This window comes from Puma concolor, chromosome E4 (genome assembly GCF_028749965.1).
Source record: "Puma concolor isolate L17-30 chromosome E4, mPumCon1.1.hap2, whole genome shotgun sequence".
Classification (NCBI taxonomy): domain Eukaryota; kingdom Metazoa; phylum Chordata; class Mammalia; order Carnivora; family Felidae; genus Puma; species Puma concolor.
Window position 1 is genome coordinate 40833036 of NC_141683.1, and position 20549 is coordinate 40853584.

Below are 20549 nucleotides of genomic sequence, written 5' to 3' on the forward strand. Positions count from 1 at the left end.
TATATCTCTCCCTAGCCACAGAAAGAACTGAGGCATGTATCTGGATAGTGGAAACATCTCCCTCTCCCTGCCGCCACCCGCCTCATCTAAAGTTGCTCATACCAAAGTAGATCAGAGTAGATTTGCATGCTATTCACCATCAGTGACTGGTTTAGCTTTTCTCCTTCTCCATGCTGAAGGCATTCTGGCTCAGGAAGATGTATGTTAAGAGCATTCACATATGACCAAGCAGGTGCCTTATGGGCATACATGCGGTAAAATCTGCCTCGGAGCCAGGCAAAGCTGGTTGGTAGTTTGTGAGAAGCTGCAGTACTGTATCACCCAGTTTCCAGAGGACACGATCCAGCTTGGACCAGCCCTGTGGATGTCTGAGGAACACTTAGATGTATCGTACTGAACGACAGGGGAGGACTTTCTTTGCACAGCCTAACTACAGAATTAATCATTATTTCATTCCACTGCATTTTAAGTGAAACCGATTACCGTGTCACACAGTTGGCTGAGAAATCCTCTTTGTGGGGGTGCTCGCTCCCCAAATCTCATTTTGAAAACTGATCCTGGATTCGCCCCCTTGCATCTTTGAAACAAAGTGGCAGGAACGGGGTGGCATTGGACCTGGGACACTATGCAGACCAGAGTAGAGAGTGCCTTTACTTTTGTTTTGTTATTACTGTGAGGTTATCCAGACACGTAGATCACTGCTGCTTCGTGTAGTATGTCCTCCTGAATAACTGTCACAATACTCAAGGAAGGATATTCTTACACAATGAAGACAAAAATTTGTACTTTTATGTGGGAATTCTAGTTCTGCACCTTCTTGCTGAGCGATCACATTGGCTTAGATATTTCACCTTTGGGTCCTCATTAACTTCGTTTCAAAAATAGGAATAATGTCTTTTTCATGGAGCTGATGGACTTGTCAAGTTAGATCAGTTTTCGTGTTTTTTGGTCTTGAGGATCCCTCTATACTCTGAAAAATTGAGAATTCCTAGGAGCTTTTGTTTCTATGGATTACGTGTATCAATATTTCACCGTATTTGAAATTAAAACAAAATTGTATTTATTCAACTTAAAATGACAACAGCCATGACTGCTAACATGATGTGTTTTTATGAGAACTATTTTACGGAACAAAAGAATCCATGAGAATAGTGGTGGTACCCCACAGTTTTACAAATCTCTTTAATGTTTGGATTTCTGGAAGACGGCTGGATTCTCAAATGCGCTTCTGAAAATTTGGTCTGTGATATTATGTAGTTTTGGTTGAACTGTGTGGAAAAAATCCAGCTTCAAACAGATATATAATCAGAGAGGAGTATTTTAATAGCCTTTTCAGTTAATTGTGGATATTTTTTTTTTGATTCCACAGTAAAACTTGATAAGTGAATTTGCCTTAAAGGTTAGACCCATAGTGTGCGATGTGAAGCCTTATCAGTGAGACTTATGTACTGTGTTACATTGAAATCCCTTGGTCTTGCACTTTGAATGATTCTTTTAGTCATGCATGACTTTTAAATTTTTTAATGTTTATTTTAGAGAGAGAGAGAGAGAACGAGCAGGGGAGGGGCAGAGAGAGAGGGAGACAGAATTTGAAACAGGCTCCAGGCTCTGAGCTGTCAGCACAGAGCCCGATGTGGGGCTCACGCCCACAGACCGTGAAACCATGACCTGAGCCAAAGTTGGATGCTTAACCGACTGAGCCACCCGGGTGTCCCATGTGTGACTTTTTTAAAATATCATACATGTCATTTGAATGGTTCCCCGACTTATATAGACATTCTAAAAGTAGATGTACTTCATCAAACCATATAAAAAAAAATCACAATTGTTAATATCCCACTAGTCGCATCAGATGAGAGACTGTCAAGGTCAGGGTGGCAGATCCATATTTTCCAGAATTCTAGTATTTGCTCAGAAGTCCAAATTGTATCATTTGGAGGCCCTTCAAACACACCTGTTTTCAGATGTGTTCCTTGAAGTGACATTTCCATAATGTGTCTGGCAGATCCTCGAGTCTCTACCACACACAGTGTGTCTCCAGGTGTTCTTTCAAGTAAAAATGATGTGCCAGGAAGAAAGGGGCCAGTTCACTTTGCAATTCCAGTGACCACCCGGGTGCTTTTCCCTGAGATGGCCATCTTGCTTCAGGATGCAGCAGAAGTCTTCAGGCCTTCTTCCCCTTTGGTCCCAGAATGTCAAAAAGATATATACCCATGAGTCGGGATTTAACAAAATTACTATTTGTTACTGCTTCATCAGGGACATTCTTTTTTTTTTTTTTTTTTTTTAAGTTTATTTATTTATTTTGAGAGAAAGAGAGACAGCAGGAGTGCAGGAGGGGCCAAGAGACAGGGGGAAAGGGAGAATCCCAAGCGGGCTCCATGCTGCCAGCACAGAGCCCAGTGCGGGGCTCAAACTCATGAAGCCACAAGATCATGACCTGAGCTGAATCCGACAGTTGGATGCTTAACTGACTGAACCACCCAGGCGCCCCCATCAGGGACATTCTTAAGTGAAACTGGCTCCCCTCCCCCACCCTCACTCAGAGCACGTGGAAGTCAAGAATACAAGGACGCTTGGACAGACCAAGGCTCTGGAAGTCTTACCCTCCAGGCTCCTGTACACCTCACACCTGCTGCAGTGCAGGTGGCGAGATAGTAGTGTTGTTTTGAAAGTAGTTTTGACCCCGCCGGCTCCCTGAAAGAGTCTCTGAGGTCCCTGAAGTCTACAGACCACATTTTGAGAACCACCTCCTTAGACAGTGGAAAGTGCACGCCAGATTGCCAACACTTAAAAGTTGGGCTTTTCTTCCTGTCCCTTGTTGTGTGTGGCTTGTAGACTTGGTGGCTGGCTGGGATGAATGAAGCCTGGCCTGTGGGACCTTTATTATTCGGATGCAATCCCAGTAGAGTTCATCCCTAGCTCTGGAGAGCTCTTTGTTGCCCTTTCTTTCCCTTGGGATGTTACCGTAAGGCTAAAAACAAACCGTAGCTTTGTATTTACTTTACTGCTGGCCTCTGTGCAGAAAAAGCCATATAATCTTGCTTTTTCATCTGGTCTAGAGCTAATAAAGATATTTTTGTGATAATTTTCTAATCTTTTTTTTTAATCAGGGGGCCTTAACTCTAGTTTCAGAGGCCCTTCAGGGGTCCATGGATGGTAGCTCAAAGCCTTTGAAATTTCACAAAATTTTCTGTCGTTTTGGGGGGGGGTGGTTGGGGAGAAGGTAGGATATTGGGAAAATTAATAGCTTCAGTCAAATTCTCAAAGAGGTTCTGTGACCTCTTCCCCCGGAAAAGCAAGTGTTAACGAATGACTGCTTCAGGTGGGCATGTCCACGGGGTGGCATCCATTATCCATTTCTAAACACACGTCTTTTTGGAAAGAATTTTCAAAGTTCCCTCCCTGGCTTTGTCCATCTTGGCCTTCCATCCCGATGGCATTTCTGTAAGGTCTCCATCACTAAGTACTTGCTTACAAGTCACTTCACAGTGGTTTTTGAGAAGCATCTTCTCTCCCCACCCCCCACCCCCCACCCCCCACCCCCCTTGATATAAATGCAGGAGAGCAGAGACCATCCATCTCATTTCTCTTTCATTGCACAATGCAAAGGCAGAGCCAGGGTCCCTTCAGATGCACCTTGGGTTGGGGGGAGGGGTACTTTCCACACCCCGCTAAATCAGTGAGTTCCTTTTTAAACAGTTGAGATGTGCAAACTTGGGATATTTATTTATGCCTCAACCACAAGATGTGTTTCTCTCCCACACATTTCTTCAGCCCGCTTCTTGGAATCCAAGCGCCGTCATGAAAACTGCAAGGCAGTCTGTTTAGTTCCAACAGTAGCATTTTGGGAACAGTCTCGATGCCGTGGGAGTAGTGTGGTGACTGCCGCTCACTGACAAGGAGCGGAGCAGGGGAGGGCTCTGCAGCGTGATTATGTGTGTATGGCAGAGTCTGGGCTTCTCCAGGCCCCGAGCTGCAGGGGGTGTGGGCGGTGTGGGGGGAGGTGGCTTCACTGCAGTGCCGCACCCCGGCAGCGGTGAGCGTGCCCCTTGTGGCCGTGACGTTGCCACAAGCCAGAAAGCTGCGGTGGGCAGGCATAAGGCAGTGCTCTGGTTTAATATCGCCCACGCCTCAAAGAAATTTCTGGAGGGTTCTGTCCCCTGAGGCCCAATGCAGAGGCTTCTCAGTTTTTGAAAAAGCTTTGGCTTGTCTAACACCACAAACGCGCTGGCACCTAGCCGTTGGGAAACAACGATGTCCCTGTCCTTGATCGGAAGCTGGGGACTAGTAATATGGCAGTGGGCAGGGAGTACTGGCCTAATTACAAAGAGGCAGAAGGATCACTCAGTGGATCACACCGGCAAGGTGGAGTGTATACCGATCACACCCGGAAATCTTTTATCCAAGAATGTGTCTCCGCTTGCTGGGTTGCATTATTTTTAAACTTCTCTTTCCGGGCAGCATTTGAATTACCGACACCCTCAGTTCCATCTTCCGTGTCCCGTGCATCTCTAAATAATAAAGGTTGTCACCCACACTGCGTTTTCAGCAGTGACCTCCAGTGCAGGTGACCTCCAATCCTCTGTAGGAGGTCAGACTTCCCAGACGGTTCTGTGTCTTTCTGTTCCTCTTAGGCAGGTGAGAAAATCAGGACGTAAGAGCCCTTGACTTGCCCCCAAACTACTGAGTAATAGTGCAGGCGATGGTGGGGGTCTGGCTTCCCCCGGCAGGCTCAGGAGTCAAGGAGCACATCGTTCGTCAGTTTGGAAGGTGCCCTTCACACGGTCAGGGTCGGGAAACGTTGGTGCATGTACTGTTTGACTGACTGACTCCTACTCGAGGACTCATTGTGGTCAGCAATCTCCTTTGGGAAAATGCCACTTTATCAGTGGGAGAGTAAGGTAAGGTGAATCTTGGCTCTGCTTTCCGACCAGATGGCTTTTATTATTGCATGCTAAAATGTGCAGCTCCACATTTCTGTGCCTCTCGCCACTACCGTGCCCTTTCTGTTTTTAAGGAAAGAAGGATTGTCCAAATGTGGAAGATGCAAGCAGGCATTTTACTGCAATGTGGAGTGTCAGGTAGGTTCTGGGCCAACTGGCAGGGAGGGCCTCGCTTCCTCTGAAGATCGGGACCCCGATGTCCTACCTTTCCTTGTCACCACATTTCCCAGCACCCCTTTGCAGCCAAAGCTAGAAAGCTTGGTTTGGGCCCAGGATGTGGCCGCATACCCCTGCGTGCTGGCCCAGGACGGACAGGCAGCCGGTGATAGGAGGCAACCCTTGGGGGCCACATGCAGGTGCAGGAGAAGCGGAAAGACACGAGGAGAGCGTGTTGGGTACAGGCAGGTGTGTTACCAAGGTTGACAGTTTGCCCCCAAGGCCACCAGCAACATATGGAACATTGCGCAGATGACACATGAAAATGTTAAAGTGGTGTCTTTAAAATATTTTCATTTTTACTGTCACAGGTCTATATTTTTATAAATCCCCGTAAGCAGGGCCACATGTCACCCATGGCCTGTTCAAACCGAATCTGATTCCAGTCTTAGGTGAGCCCCTGGCACAGCCTTGGTATAACCAGAGGGTGACTGCCCCAGAGTGTCCTTGGAGCTGGTGCCTTGGAAGCAGCCAGGGTTGAGGGGCTGGGGAGGCTGGTTGCATGTAGACCACAGCCATCTGGTTTGAGGGATAAATCTCCAGGGACTCCTGTACCACGGGAATGGGAAGCTTAAGGAGGGGTTTGGAGGCAGTGTTTTCCATGCTTGTCTACTAGATTGTAGTTCTACAGAATGTTCGTAGGTAGGTATTCCACAGAAAATGCATCCCATGTTCTAACAGTTTGAATTTAGGGAGAATATGGTCTTTGACTTCTGTATACCCTCCTTAGTCTGTTTTTTTTGTTTTTTGTTTTTTAATGGAAACCTATTCATACACTGGGAAATGCCAATGCTATTTAGTAGTGGCTGTAAGTGACAGGGTGGATCTTCCATATCTTCACCTCTTTTTTTTTTTTTTTTTTTTTGTCATTGTTCTTGCCATACTTGGTCTCATTTACCTCCCCATCCCAACCCTCAGTCTACTTCTGATTACCCACTATTTTATTTTTTTCTTTCTCTTCTCCCTATGCAGTTGGCCTCTGAAAGTCCCCAAAGAGCATTATTCTTTAGCTGTAGGAGAGGTTGCTAAACCCTGGTGTCCTGTCTGGCCATAGAGCTGCAGTCACAATGGCCCCTTGCCGGAATGAAGCATAGGCTGGGACGTTGGCCCAGGCGTGTCTCCCTTGGCTCGGAAGGCCCGATGTACAACCCGCTTTTCTGTGTCTTCAGAGGTTCAGCCTGTGTGACAGTGAGAATATAAATGGGCTTGTAGTTGAGTTGTCAGGGAGTGTGCGTTCTTTTGAAGAGGGAGGGATCATACTTGGCTCCTATTGGCTGTGGATAGAGTTTTCTGTAGATGGGTTGCTTTGGTGTTGGGGCGATCAGTGAGCCCTGGGAATTCCAGGATTTGATTCCAGACGTGATGAGTTACCTCCTTCTGTATTTAGGTTAAATACTTCTAGAAAACTTAACTCATTACATTGTGGTTCTTCAGAGAAGCAAGATAATAAAACCACATAGAGTTCAGACAAGATAACATGGAATAGTAGAAGGAGATGTTGCTAGCTTTGCAACCAACCTACCAGCTCCATGAACATGGCAAGTCATGGGACGTCTCTGAGCTCGGTTTCTTCAAACGTGAATGAACGAAGGCAGCAGGGCCCATCCTGACAGATGTCAAGGACGTAGTGATCTGATAGCTATGAAAGTTCTATATAAACCGTGATGCTCTGTACGGGTATGGGCCTATGAAAAACAATATGACAGTAATTTAGTCTGGACTGAAACTTAGCCGATCGATAAAGTACACAGCATACTTTTAGATTTGAGGGACTTTTTTTTTTTTGTAACCCTAAGAGAATGGATGGATTCTAAGAACTCAAGAACATCAGCGGTGTATGTTGTGTGAGTCGTGCTTGTGACAAAATGAGTCTTAACTTCTCTGATTAACCGTGAACCCTGCATCAATATGAAATACCAGCACATGCGAGATGCCGAGTTATGTCTAGGTCTTCTGAGCGTGCTGCTAACTTCGCCTCCACTAAGCCTCACTAGGTGTCATTATTTTGATGAATCGTTCCAGTCCCCAGTTGGGGTGTTCGAGGCGGCCATTGTGGTTCCCCTTCCCTTCAGGACCTAGTTTCCCAAAGCTGCAGACTCCAAAACCTCATCTGTGAGCACGCAGTGAGGGGTGCTCCCGCTGGGGAGGTCCGCGCATCACCCGGAGGCGCCAGCCTGTGTGTATGAGGATGCCCGCATCTCACCTCGTAACAGGCAGTTTGCCGCCTGCACGTTCTCCTGTGGACAGATTGTCCAGGTGGTCGGACGCTGACGAGACGGCTTGGCTGGCAGGGAAGCCCGGCACGGGGGGTGCCGCTCTGTGACGCAAAGTCGTGTTCAGAGGCCCTCGGGCCAAGACAGCTTGCCGTGTCCAGCCTGGCGGTGTGGAGGCCTCCCTGCTCCTGACCCCGTGCCGGGGCCAGGACTCCGTCAGCCCTGGCAGGAACTTCTGCAGGTCCATTTCTCTGTGCTTCTGCGAAGTATCTGGTGGATCAGGTACCCTCCTAGGCGACACGGGATGCACGCTTCCTGATCCCACTTGTTGCCGGAGGTGACAGGCCGGACTTCATCTGGAAGTTTCACTTTTGTTCCACCTGTCCCCTTTTGCTGAAGGGAGAGGTTAATGGCCGCCAAGGTTTTCCATCCTTCAGCACCGAAGAACTAAATCAGTGCAGGGCAGTGGGTTGTAGTGACATAGAACGGTCCTACGGGTTTAATAAAAGTAAGTGCCTGGAAATACATGGCGGGTCAGGAGCTTCATACAGAAAATCATTAGGGAGGAATCTGGGGCGTTAGCTCCAGATAAAAATGTATTCAGGGTTCCTCCCAGGGGGATGCTGGGTTGGGATCAAAGGGGAGGCTGTGCTGCAGGAGGGAACGTGGCACAGAACAAGGACAGCGATGGTTAAGAGGCAGGTAACTGAGCGATTCTCCACCTAAGAAAGCATCAGCTGCTCCTCTTACCTGGGCCTTCTTCGCAGGCGGACCCCGCCCACCTGGAGTCCCGCACGTGGGCACCAGAGAGCAGAGGGTGGGGCCGGAGTGGAGGTTACCGGGTCTGGGATGGCAGCGGTGACACCCACAGTGGTTGGGTGACCTGCCCAAGGTCACAGTGGCAGAGCTGGGACTAGACTATGCAGACCGCTGGCAGAGGGCCGTCACCACTTCCCAGCACTGTGCTCAGGAGTCCCGAGGGCCCTTGGGAGAGGGGGCGCTATAGGAACGTGGCAGAGAAATGGCCTTTAGTAGATGTGAGAGGGGGGAGCCCCTCTGGTGGTGTTGTCTCCGCCAAAAATCTCTCCAAGAGTGCTAAGGCACGCATTCCTCCCCGTGGCTGTCCCCTTTCCGGGAGCGCAGCGTCTTAGGAGGCCCTGTTCACTATGTGTGTGTCCTCTCTCCGAGCCCTCCTCTCCAACTGCATTGCTTTAGGAGTTTGCTTTATTTTATACAATTTGGTGATATCTTGTCCCATTTACTTTTCTCTTCATTCACTTGACTCGGTGTGATCCTGCCAGAGGAAAGATTTTAATTGATGATGCATGAAAGGATAATGGGAGGAAACATAAAAGAAATAGAAATTCCTTTTTAGTTAGGCTTATTTTGTAACCTGTATGTTTTAATGAACTCTATTTATTTTTATAAATATGCCTGGAAAGCTAAGTATATCATTCCCCTCACTTAGGCTTCTTCATTAAATTGCACCGTGACACGTTCAAGAGAATAGTCTTACAAAGTTATTTTATAGAGGAGCCATAGAGAGTAGAACTTTCTAGGGTATTATTTCTTAACATCAACAAAGAGGAAAGAAACTATTTGTGATTCATAAATGGAGGTGATGGGGTTAGGAGTATGCTTTTGAAAGTAAGAAGGAGCATACCCTGATGGGTGTAAAAAAACATGTTTGAAGAGCACGTGACTCAGGATGAGAGAAAATTTGTGACTTTTGTCATTGACTAGGAAATAGCCCTGGCATAGAAAATGCCTAAGAAATGCCCATCTGACCCTGTTGTCGTTATGGGTGATTTAGCAAATGGGGCCGGAGTCGTAGGTTCAGTCCTGGTGAGATTCACTTTGGTCTCATAGGCCAAACCCAGGAAGCATCTTGAACTTGATCACTCTTTTCTCTAAATGTTTCACATCCGCGGTAAGAAAGCATGTGGATGAATGAACGAGCGCGTCCCACTGCTCTTGTGTCGGACCAGAAAACAAAACACGTGTCCTTGTGATGGCGGCTCAGCAGCCTTCCTGTGAGATGGTCTGTGCGTACCTGACGGCTTTTGCGCTGTTCCTCTGGAAGATAGTGGTAGTGGCAGCAGAGATCACGTGACGTTTTCTTACTATTCCACATTTCAGGAAGTCACACGCATTTGTCCAAGTAGACTATGTCTGTTTTGAAAGCTCCATTACAGCAAGAGAAACACCAGACGCAAGAGTTAGAAAGGGGTCTGCACAATAAAACCCCCCATCTCCTTGTCCAGGAAGACAACGTACCATCTCACTCAGCAAAAAACTGGAGGAAATAGCAATCACTCTTTACTTCCAGCGTTGGAAATGCTGGTGTACCGGGAGACAATTTCACAGCTCTTTATGCATCTTTAGGCATTTTTGTCCATGCACAAAAAGGAAAATCAGGCAGAGCATGATTACGCTGACTGAAAATGACTTAGAAGTTTATAAAGGGTACAGAAATTTCTGTATCTTTTATGTAGATTTAATTGTTTAATTTTATTCCACAAATACTCTGTGCTCATTTTAGAAAAATTAGAAAGTACAGTCTGAAATGAGAACAAAAGGAGAATCCATAATCTTGTCCTTCCACAGAAAATCACTACTAGCACTTTGGGATGTGTCTTTCTGAGTCCTTCCTGTGTGTTTATTTGTATAATTTTCTGAAAAATAGGATCCAGATTTACATAAAATTGTATAAAGATTACAATCAGGGCAGGAGTATTAGCTTGACTTTTGAACAAAAACATTAGAAAAATTCTGGGGCACCTGGGTGGCTCAGTCGGTTAAGCATCCGACTTTGGCTCAGGTCATGATCTCACAGTTCGTGGGTTCGAGCCCCGCGTCGGGCTCTGTGCTGACAGCTCAGAGCCTGGAGCCTGCTTTGGATTCTGTGTCTCCCTCCCTCTCTCTCTCTCTCTCTCTGCCCCTCCCCTGCTCACACTCTGTCTCTGTCTCTGTCTCTCTCTCTCTCTCCTCTCTCAAAATAAATAAACATTAAAAAAAATTAAAAAAAAAAAGAAAATAAAAAGTTTTAGAGGGGCTCCTGGGTGGCTCAGTCGGTTAAGTGTTCGACATCAGCTCAGGTCATGATCTTATGGTTCATGGGTTCGAGCTCCACGTCAGGCTCTGTGCTGACAGCTCAGAGCCTGGAGCCTGCTTCAGATTCTGTGTCTTCCTTTCTCCCAGCCCCTCCCCTGCACATGTGCTCTCTCTCTTTCTCTCTCTCCTTCTCTCTCTCTCTCTCTCAAAAATAAATAAACATTAAAAGAATTTTAAAAATGGAAGTCTTAGAAAAACTGACAAAAATGTTTTAAAAATTAGCATAAAGGGTTCTCTGTGTATAAACAAACTGCCAATACTAGAAAACAAAACTCTTAATTGGTAACATTTATTCCTGTTCATCAGGCTAGCTTAAATTTTTTTCAATTTTGTCCAATCCGATTGTTTACAATTTTTTATAGTCATAACTAGGGCACATGCCCCTGGTGGGTTCTCTATGATGTGTGGACCATCTTTCCAGTAGAAGTATGTAAGGATATGCCCAGAACCTGACATTTCGGCCAGATGCTCTCCTCCCTCCCACCTTTTTGTTAAAAAAAAAAAAAAAAAAAAAAGAATTACAACTGAGCAGTGCCACTGAGGTACATCTCTGTCTTTCCTCCTTTAATCCACATTTCTCACCACCTTCCAGCAGAGAGTGAAAACTTATTCTGGGAAATTCCGCTTAATGAAACTTAAATGATTCTGCACTTTGCATCTATCTGACTCTCTGATTTGACTGCCATGTGTGGGATTGTCTCACATTACAGGTGCTCTTTATAGGTCTCCTGACATAGTCATGAACTTCTTAAAGTCAAGGACTACGCTTCCCATCCCTGCCTGTAGGGTCAGTGGTAGGACTTACTGAATGAATGAACAAACCAGGGAATGAACAGTTAAGCAGTGCTTTCTGAGAGGGCACTATGTGCCAGGCACTGTTCTGGATGAGCTGTTGGATCCTCACAGGGACCCTTTGTGGTTGCATGAATGCCCGATTATTCCTACATGAAGGTCCGCCATTTCTTGGTCATCTTCAGGCTTCGTATCCGATTGCCACTGTTGGAAGGTGTAAAACCAGAGACTCAGAATCCTGGACCTGCTAAGTAACTTGGGGATTATGTTATTTACAGCCAAGGGTACAGATGCAGAGGGATTAAGAGGTCTGCCTAGTGTCACATAGCTGCAGAACGGGGACAAGAACGCGGTTTCCTGAGCCCCAGACCAGTGTCTGCTTGACAGCTCTCTGCTCTTCTCCCACAGTGTCCCTTGTAGTCTGGTTCCCTTCCCTGTGGGGACACATTCATATCAGTAAGTGTCATCGTTGTGTGTTATTTATACTAACATTAATTTTATGTTAATTCTATTACTAAGTTAATTCTATTAAGAAACAATAGATAAATCATAGTAAGGAAGGTTCGTATTAAACTTCTCTCTCCCAGGAGTTGTCGTTGTTAAACACTGATACCAAGACCTACAGTTCAGAAAAGCAGCCTCTGGGAGGCCCTGCGGAGTCCTTCTCCTGGAACCCCCAGTTTCACCCCAGACACGCGCTCACAGATGTTAATTATCCGTCTGTCCCCGGCTGGCGGTCCCTGTTTCCTGCAGCTATCCCGAGGCCTGACGCCCTCTTGTCTTTTCTCTCTTTGCCTCATCACTGTGCTCTCATTTCAGGCTTTGGCTAAAAACAGATCCCCTTCTCCCTTGTGCATATCTTGTCATTTCTTTCTCTCCCTGCTCTTAGTTATATTCGGCACGGCGTTATTCAATCGTGCAGAACATCTTGGCACAGAATTTGAGCCAATGGCCTGTGCCACGTAGCGTATTAAGCCGTTAGGTGACATGGTGTTTTTCCTTCTTGGGATGGAGGTGAGGGGCAAAGGGGTAGAGAGACATCTTCATTCATTCAGCAACTTCATTAAGTGCCTTATAAATGCCAGGCCTTGTTCTAGGTTCTGGGGTTATAAATGTGGAAAAAAGCACACCAGATTGAGTTCCTTTATTTTAATGGGGAGAGACAGACACTAACCAAAAAACTTATAAATGTGTAGCGTGTCAGGTGGCGAGAAGTGCGTAAGAAGCCTGGAGCACGGAAATGGTCAGTGACGGGCATGTGTTGTTTTGATAGGTTATTCATGGCAGGCATCTTGGGAAGGTGACGTTTGAGCAGAGATGTGGAAGAGTGAGCAAAATGGGTATCTAGGGGGAGAGGGCCGTAGTCAGGGATACAGCAGGTGAGAAAGGTCTTGCGGCAGGAGCATGCATGGTCTGTTTAAGGAGTTGCAGGGGGACCGTGTGGTTGACGTGGAGTGAGGCAAGGAGAACGTTGTAGGAGGCGATGAGGTCAGAGGAGTGGAGCGGGCTCCCGTCGTGAGTGGCTCATTGTTATCTTTAAGATTTTGCCTTTGGCTGTGAGATGAGAAGCCGTTTGAAGGTTCTGAGCTGAGACCCGGTGGGATCCGAGGTCTGTGTGGCAGGATGGACCGCCCGGGCTGCTCTGTGGGCATGGCCCACAGGGGCAGGGGCAGAAGCAGGCGTCTGGGCGGGAGGCCTGGGCAGTACTGGTGGTGGGGCAGGGCAGGAAGGCGGGGCCGGGAAGGGCAACCGGGTTCCAGATGGTTCTGAAGGCAGGGAGAACGGATGTGCCAGAGGTGAATGTGGAGTGTGCGGGGGTGAGAACACGGATGTCCCCGGGTTCCAGCCTGAGCATTGGAAAGAACAGACTGGCCGTTTTCTGAGGTGGGGAGGCTGAGGGAAGAAGAGGACACGCCCAATTCTGTGGAGAGAGAGCAAGTCTGAAGACTCCCGTCCATATGCCAAGTGCTCTGACGCTTCCCCCCTCCAGTCATCCTCCCTCCACCCTCCACCCCCAGCCCTCGCCCATTCCTCCCGGTTTCCAGCTCTGCTTCCGCTCTCCCTGCGGTGTCCTCGCCCCCGCTGTCCCTGGCCCCTTCACGCCAGCACTGCTGGTTTTTGTCAGTCAGTGGTGAGCTCCATGACGTCCAGTCAGTTCTCAGTCATCCCACCAGCCTCGTCACCAGCGACCACATCACTAGTCCTCCGCCTTCCTCAGACTACTTTCCTCCTTGGCTGCCACGGCACCATGCTGTCCGTCCTCCCTCACCCCGCCTGTCTCCACAGATGGCGTCTTTGCCCTGCCAGTAGTGGCCCAACCTGGGCCATAGGAGTGGCCAGATGGGACCAAAAGGAAAACAGTGTCCCTGTGCTATGAACTGAATGTTTAAGGAGTCTGTATTCCTAAATATTCCCAATAGCTGCCTTTGCCAGACTCTTTGAGGGCCCTCGACAAAGCCTCCATTTGCGTTTTGCTTTTTATCACCTGTACAAGGGGACTAGTTGCTGAGTACAGCTATCAGTTATTTGCCCTGATGTCAGGAGAGAACCATCCAGGACTGTGAGGGAGCAGGGCCACATCAATGGCTAATGCCCCGTCACTCACCACTGTGGTTTGACAACTCCCACAGATAATGGAAAGCTGTAGGAGTTGTTTGGAATAACCAGAGGCTGCAGAAAGACACGAGATGAGTGATGAAAAAACACAAAGCAGATTTTCTCATCCCAGCAGCCTTGGCCAGGCCCAAGTCAAGGTCATACAGCCGTCTCTATCTTAAAGGATGTTTTTATCTCTAGCTTTTATGAGCACCATCATGTTTTCCAAAAGGAAACATATTTCACTTGACCCTAACTAGAGGGACTTACTGCGTCCTCTTTTCTCGAACTTTATTCCTGTGTGTGTGTTTGTGTGTGTGTGTGTGTGTGTGTTTAATCCTTTTTTTTTAACCTTCCCAGAAAGAAGATTGGCCCATGCACAAGCTGGAATGTTCTCCCATGGTTGTTTTTGGGGAAAACTGGAATCCCTCAGAGACTGTGAGGCTGACTGCAAGGATTCTGGCCAAACAGGTGAGGAAATGGGCTAATATTCAAGTGCATTTTCTTTTCTTTTTTTCTTAAAGGTCAGAAAGATGAGTGACCTGTGGGTGGTGATCGGCTCTTGTTAAACATTCTTGGACTCTGTTTCCTGCCTTGTCCCTATGGACGGGCGTGGGAACGGCAGTCCCGGCGTAAGCTGGTCTGTCCTTTGTCCCCTGCTAATAGGATGTCACTTACCCTAGGCCAGGAGCATAGCCACAGCTGTTAAGTTCTGAACTTTTTATGATAGGTTTACATAGAAAAATATGGCCTTTTAAAGCATGAAGACCCGAGTGAAAACAACTAGAGCATCCCAGGGACCCAGACTGGACTGAGAAGCTTCGCGATTTTCCCTTTTCTTTCTGACACCTGGAAGGCACCCCACCTCTCCCCCGTGCTGTGCGCTGTCCCTCCCTGCCTCCATACTTGCTCTTGCCCAGACAGGCAAGGAATGGGATAGAGCCACCAGCACGGCCTATGCAAAGGAGAAGGGAAAGAGAAGGAGTGGAAAGAAGTAGAGATCGAGGTAAGGGGAGAGAGGAACAGGGTAAAAGACAGAAGACGAAGCAAAGAAAGAATTGCCCCCAGTGGGAGCAGATGACGGCTGTGAACAGTTTCCAGCACTGATGATGCCAGGACCGGGGTCCTCTGCTGTTCTTCGTCAGTCCTTACTGGTTGTGGGCTGATGACGCCGGATCTCCAAAGGACCAAACCAAAGAAAGGGGGGAAGCACCGTAGGGCATGTCCTTGTGACACCGTGAAGTAGGTCATGTGGCACTTACAAGGCATAGATCCGTGGAGGCCCTCGCTAATGCTGAGGAAGTTGGTGGCAGGACCTCTGTACTGTAATGTTTTGAAGCTGAAATTTCATCCACCTCTTCTTCATACCTACCTCCCTGCTTCCCTTTAAAACTTTCTATTTTTTACCTAAGCCAAATGTGATTGTAATGACTGGCACATATCTGTCCCCAACCCAAGTTAGGATCCTGGGCGACATAAACAGAAGTAGAACATTTCCGAACTCTGAGGTCATTGTTCCATTATGTGCAGCTTGGGTCAGGTGCTCGCTGAAATGCCACTTCATCAGCTCATGGGGCAACCAAAGGATTCAAGGGTTGCCTGCAGGGTGAGACCAGAAACTCCAAATGGTTTTCCCTGGAGGATGTTGACTTTTGTGTCCTTATGAACAATTGTCTTTAAACATATGCTGAGTTCGCGGTCAGAAGGAAAGGGTAGGAGGAAATGGGGTGCCTCTGGGAGGTGTCAGGGTGAATAAACCACCACAGTTAGATCTGTAAGTGTCTTGGGAAGATGGGTGACTGGTTTGTTGGCTCTTCCCTCCCCCACCTCCAACTCTACCGTGTCGTTTATAGAAATTGTGGTTAAGAATTCAGACGAAGCTGGTGTGCTTTCCTGAAGGAGAAGCCTTCCCAGGCAAATGCCTTGCTAATCTTACAGAAATGTGTCCTGTGAATGGGAGATTTCTGCTCCAAAAAGAACAATTGAAGTGTTCGGGCACCAGGAGGGGGGACTGAATGCTCTGATGAGTTTATACCAGTTCCATTCAACTTTTATTATAATTACTACTACTACTAATAGTCTATTAAATGAAAAGTTACCTGCCCATCTTTTCATCTCAGTAGGACTGGATGATTAGAAAAACCAGACCATTTGTATTCTAGTAGCTTGCAAAGGATTAGGGGAGACAGGCTACCCAACTACCAAGGGGAAGCTTAACATGTTAACTAGGGAGGTGAGAGCGCCCTGTTAGACCACCTGTATCCCCAAATTGAATAGCCAGATTACAAAGACACGGCCTCAGGCCAGCTCTTGAGCTCCGCTTTTGAACTCTTGTCAACACCAAGTTTATTCATGTTCTCAAAGCCTAGCAGGTTTACTATTGTTAGCTCCTCTTGGGGTGTCTAGAACAAAGCCAGAAACACGTTTAAAGTGAATCTGGGCTCACAGATACCACCAAAAGTGTTCTTTTTGAAACACAGAATTTGAGATCATTTTAGCCTATGCTTAAAGAAAGTGTAAAATGGATGGGGGGTTTGATTTTGTTCCTTTTTAGAAGGAGAAATAATAAATAGGATGGTTTCTCTGTAGACTCAGAGTCCTTTTAAGTCGGGGCCCTAAAAAGTTGATTTCCCGCCACTCTGCTTTCCCGTAACAGGCATTCTTGAGCCTACTGTGTGCATATGGCATTATCGGGGAGTCAGGAATGTGGCAGAAGCTTTAAAAAGTTTTCTGAAGGAGTCTGTCGGGTTTGGGTGTTGGGCAAACGCTCTCCAAGCCCGATGACAGGACTCCTTAGAGAGTTTTCTTTGCTTCATTGAGGATCATTGCTCTTCCTTCATGTCGATGTAAAAGCGAAAGCGGTGTTTTTTGCCCCAGTGGTTAAAATCTCCTTCTCTGTGATTTCTTTCCAATTGCTAGAAGATCCACCCAGAGAGAACGCCTTCAGAGAAATTGTTAGCTGTGAAGGAGTTTGAATCACGTAAGTCTGTCTGTGACTTCTGTGACTGGCCGAAGAGTTATTTTAGCGACACCGTTAATGGGGACTAAGGATTGAAGAAGGGAAACTGAGGAACGCTGGTATTCGTCGCGGTGGTGGGGATTTTAATTACTAGTTTTTACTTTGATTTGTGTGCTGTTTTGAAAAATGACTATAACTTTTTTTTTTTTCTGAGTTGACATGATTAGTAGGAAATAATTAAGGGGACGTAGGAGCTCGCAGGGTGAATTATCGCGTCCCAAGCGATCTCCTGCTGGCTCTTCTGGCATGCTGAATATTTTTGTATCTTTGCTGAATTGCAGTCCCGTAAACAGCTGATGGCCTGACCGAAAAGCATTAGGCCAGGCCTGTCCAGCTTCTTGACCATGACATAGATTCCAGGGCCAGTGGGGGGAGAGGGGGCTGGGCCAGACCGAGGCTGGTTATCCATCCTGGCCACCCATTCCCGACCCCGTTACTAACAGTCAGTTGACATTTCATGTTCTGAGTGACTTCCCGGTTGTCACAGGAAGAGAAGGAAGAAACGGCATGCTTTTCTTTGCCTAGAGTTTATCATTTAGACCAAGTAGTGGGGAAGAAGATTTTCTAGGGGCTCTGCATATTTTTTTTTTTTCCCTGCCATTTATAGTAAGGAAAGGATGTAGCTAGAAATCCAGACTTCCTCCCTGGTGAATAATGGTTTGCTTACCCACAGATCTGGATAAACTAGACAATGAGAAGAAGGACTTGATTCAGAGTGATGTTGCTGCCCTTCATCACTTCTACTCCAAGCACCTCGAATTTCCCGACAGTGATAGCCTGGTGGTCCTCTTTGCCCAGGTAAGAATGCCAGCATCAAGTGACGCTTACTCTAGCCATTCCCTCCCTGCCCAGTCCTTCTCCCCAGCACACACTCGGGAAAGATAAACTGAAACAGACTGACGGCTTCTATGAGGACAAGGCTGTTGACCTGTTGGACCCTGTTCTGCAGAGCCCTGCTCAGTGACCTTGAGCAGACCTTGGCCTGGCCCTCCTCGATGGTGGTACATAGGAGAGTTGCCCTACCTCTGCCTCTTGCTAGAGAGAGAGCTGATGAAAGCAGAGGGGTTGCAGTGCCCCAGTACTGTGGCCTACTTGGAAGCTCCTTGAAAGGAGAGGACCATTTTTTTAAACAAGTGTTTTAATGTTTGTTTATTTTGAAGGAGAGAGTGACACAGTGTGAGCGGGGAAGGGGTAGAGAGACAGGGAGACACAGAATCCGAAGCAGGCTCCAGGCTCTGAGCTGTCAGCACAGAGGCCGATGCGGGGCTTGAGCTCACAAATGGTGAGATCATGACTTGAGCCGAAGTCCGACGCTTAACTGACTGAGCCATCCAGGCGCCCCTGAAAGGAAAAGACCATTTGAGATTCCCACATTAAATCTGACTTTTCTTCTCTTAAGCCTTCCATTCTGACAGCAGTGTTTTTTACTGCTACCAACACTATGTTGATAAAGCACAGGCAATCCAGACATCCTCAAGAAGGAGGCCCTCTCAAGATGGCCCTAGGGAGGGGGCACCTGGGTGGCTCGGTGGGTTAAGCATATGACTTCAGTTCAGGTCATGATCTCACAGTTCGTGAGTTCAAGCCCCACATTGGGCTCATGCTGACGGCTCAGAGGCTGGAGCCTGCTTTGGATTCTGTCTCCCTCTCTCTCTGCCCCTCCCCAACTCACACTCTGTCTCTCTCTCAAAAAATAAATAAACATTAAAAAAAAAAAAAAAAAAAAGATGGCCCTAGGGAGGACAGTCACTATGGAGAGGAGTCCGAGTGAGTCTAGGTACAGGAAGTCTTTACTGATGATGGTGGCTAAGAAACCTTCAGAGAAGTCTAGGTTTCCCCAAATCGGATCTCATTAAAAAATTAGAGAGACTTCTAGACAAGCGCAACTTGGAAGCGGCTGAGGCACTGGAAGCCAGCCGTGTGGAAAGGCTAAGACGCGGGCATGGTAGGAACAGGTGAAGAAAGCACAGTGATCACTCTTCAGCCAATGCACTCTGGCTGCATAGATCCTCCTCTTGTGGCCAGGGTGGTTCTTTCTGGCACGACTTGCTGGATCAGGTTTCACTCCCTTACATACCCTGCATCTTCCCCTACAAACCGAACATGTAGTTGGTAAGTGACCTTCCCAGAGGGAGAAATACCAAAAGACTGATCTGTGGGTGGAAATAGCTACATTCTCCTACCAGAACCTTCAGTCTCTAGCTCCACAAAAGACCTTGTCTTCAAACAGAAGCAGCATCACCAAATGTACCCTTTGACCAAGTAATTCCATTTCTAGGAATCTGTCCTAAGGAAGGAATCAGAGATTATGGATAGTGATCGACATGCAAATTGTCTATTGTGGGGTTCTTTTTAAAATTGAAAAAGAAAAGAGAAAAAAAGGAAAAGAAAAACAAAAAGGAAGTATTACAAGTGGCCAGCAGTATAGGAATTTGGTAAATAAATTATGGCATAGCTTTATGATGGCCTTTATAACTTTTATTTCAACAAATGTCTAAAGATTAGGAAAATGTTGACACAGCGGTAAGTGTGAAAGCAGGATGAAAATTGTGTATAATATGAAAATATGCATATGCTAAAGAAAGGTAAAGTAGAAGTTCACAGTTATCTTCTGAATCATAGAAAATTTTTGTTTTTTTTATTGGTTAATTTTCTGAATTTTGTTTACAATGAGTGTGTATAACTTAAGAAAATACTAAAAAGAAGAAACTGATTAAAAAGCATCCATAATTCTTCCATCTCAAAAATTACATATATAGAGAATGAAATGAGTCTTTATCACTTTTCCAACCCACTTTAACCCCCATGAGAATCACTGCTACCAGTTGAATGAATTCCTTGATGGACATTATGCTATATAGATATGTTTCTATTTTGTGACTGTCATCATCAAAAATAAACATGCTGTTCTTTGTAAAAGAAAAAATGGATTCCAGTTATGAGTGCTAAAGTAGATTTTCCTGATTTTCGTATTATCCTGGATTTACAACACACTTTCCTACGTGTCCTAAGACAGTGGATTTGCATGATGATGGGAAGCTGAGGAATTGACTAATTTTCCATTTTTTTATTTTTATTTTTTTATTTATTAAAAAAAATTTTTTTTTAACGTTTATTTATTTTTGAGACAGAGAGAGACAGAGCATGAGCGGGGGAGGGGCAGAGAGAGAGGGAGACAGAATCGGAAGCAGGCTCCAGGCTCCGAGCCATCAGCCCAGAGCCTGACGCGGGGCTCGAACTCACGGACCGCGAGATCGTGACCTGGCTGAAGTCGGACGCTTAACCGACTGAGCCACCCAGGCGCCCCTCCATTTTTTTAAAAGAAACTAGATACATGACTTTTTTCTGGACATGGAGAAGGCATGGTTATATGAAAGCATAGGAAAAATGAAATGAATATAGTGTGTACCTTCACTTCCAGCTGTGAGAAAAAAGATCACTTTTCCTCCAACACAGTAATACACGCTGATAGGACTTCTCAGTGTTGGTGTAGTAGATATGGGACCATGTTTTCAGAACTAGAAACCAAGGCACTTGATCTCACAAGCAGGAGTATATTTGTGGTGAAATGACTCAGGATCTCTGAAATTTGGACTGACTCAGAAAATCCAGGAGATACCAATATATATATCTGTATCTGTACACACACACACA

The 20549-nt window shown here is 46.5% G+C and overlaps 1 protein-coding gene across 2 annotated transcripts in view; it reads left to right on the top strand.

Annotated features, from left to right (window-relative positions):
- The window catches only part of SMYD2 (SET and MYND domain containing 2), a 50799-nt gene that overhangs the window by 14165 nt on the left and 16085 nt on the right, over window positions 1–20549 (top strand). For both annotated transcript variants that reach the window (XM_086694541.1, XM_025920995.2), the window contains exons 2-5: window positions 5021–5084; window positions 14237–14347; window positions 16796–16856; window positions 17569–17693. In XM_086694541.1, coding sequence (XP_086550667.1) covers window positions 5021–5084; window positions 14237–14347; window positions 16796–16856; window positions 17569–17693 — 361 coding nt within the window. The remainder of the gene's footprint in view (window positions 1–5020; window positions 5085–14236; window positions 14348–16795; window positions 16857–17568; window positions 17694–20549) is intronic.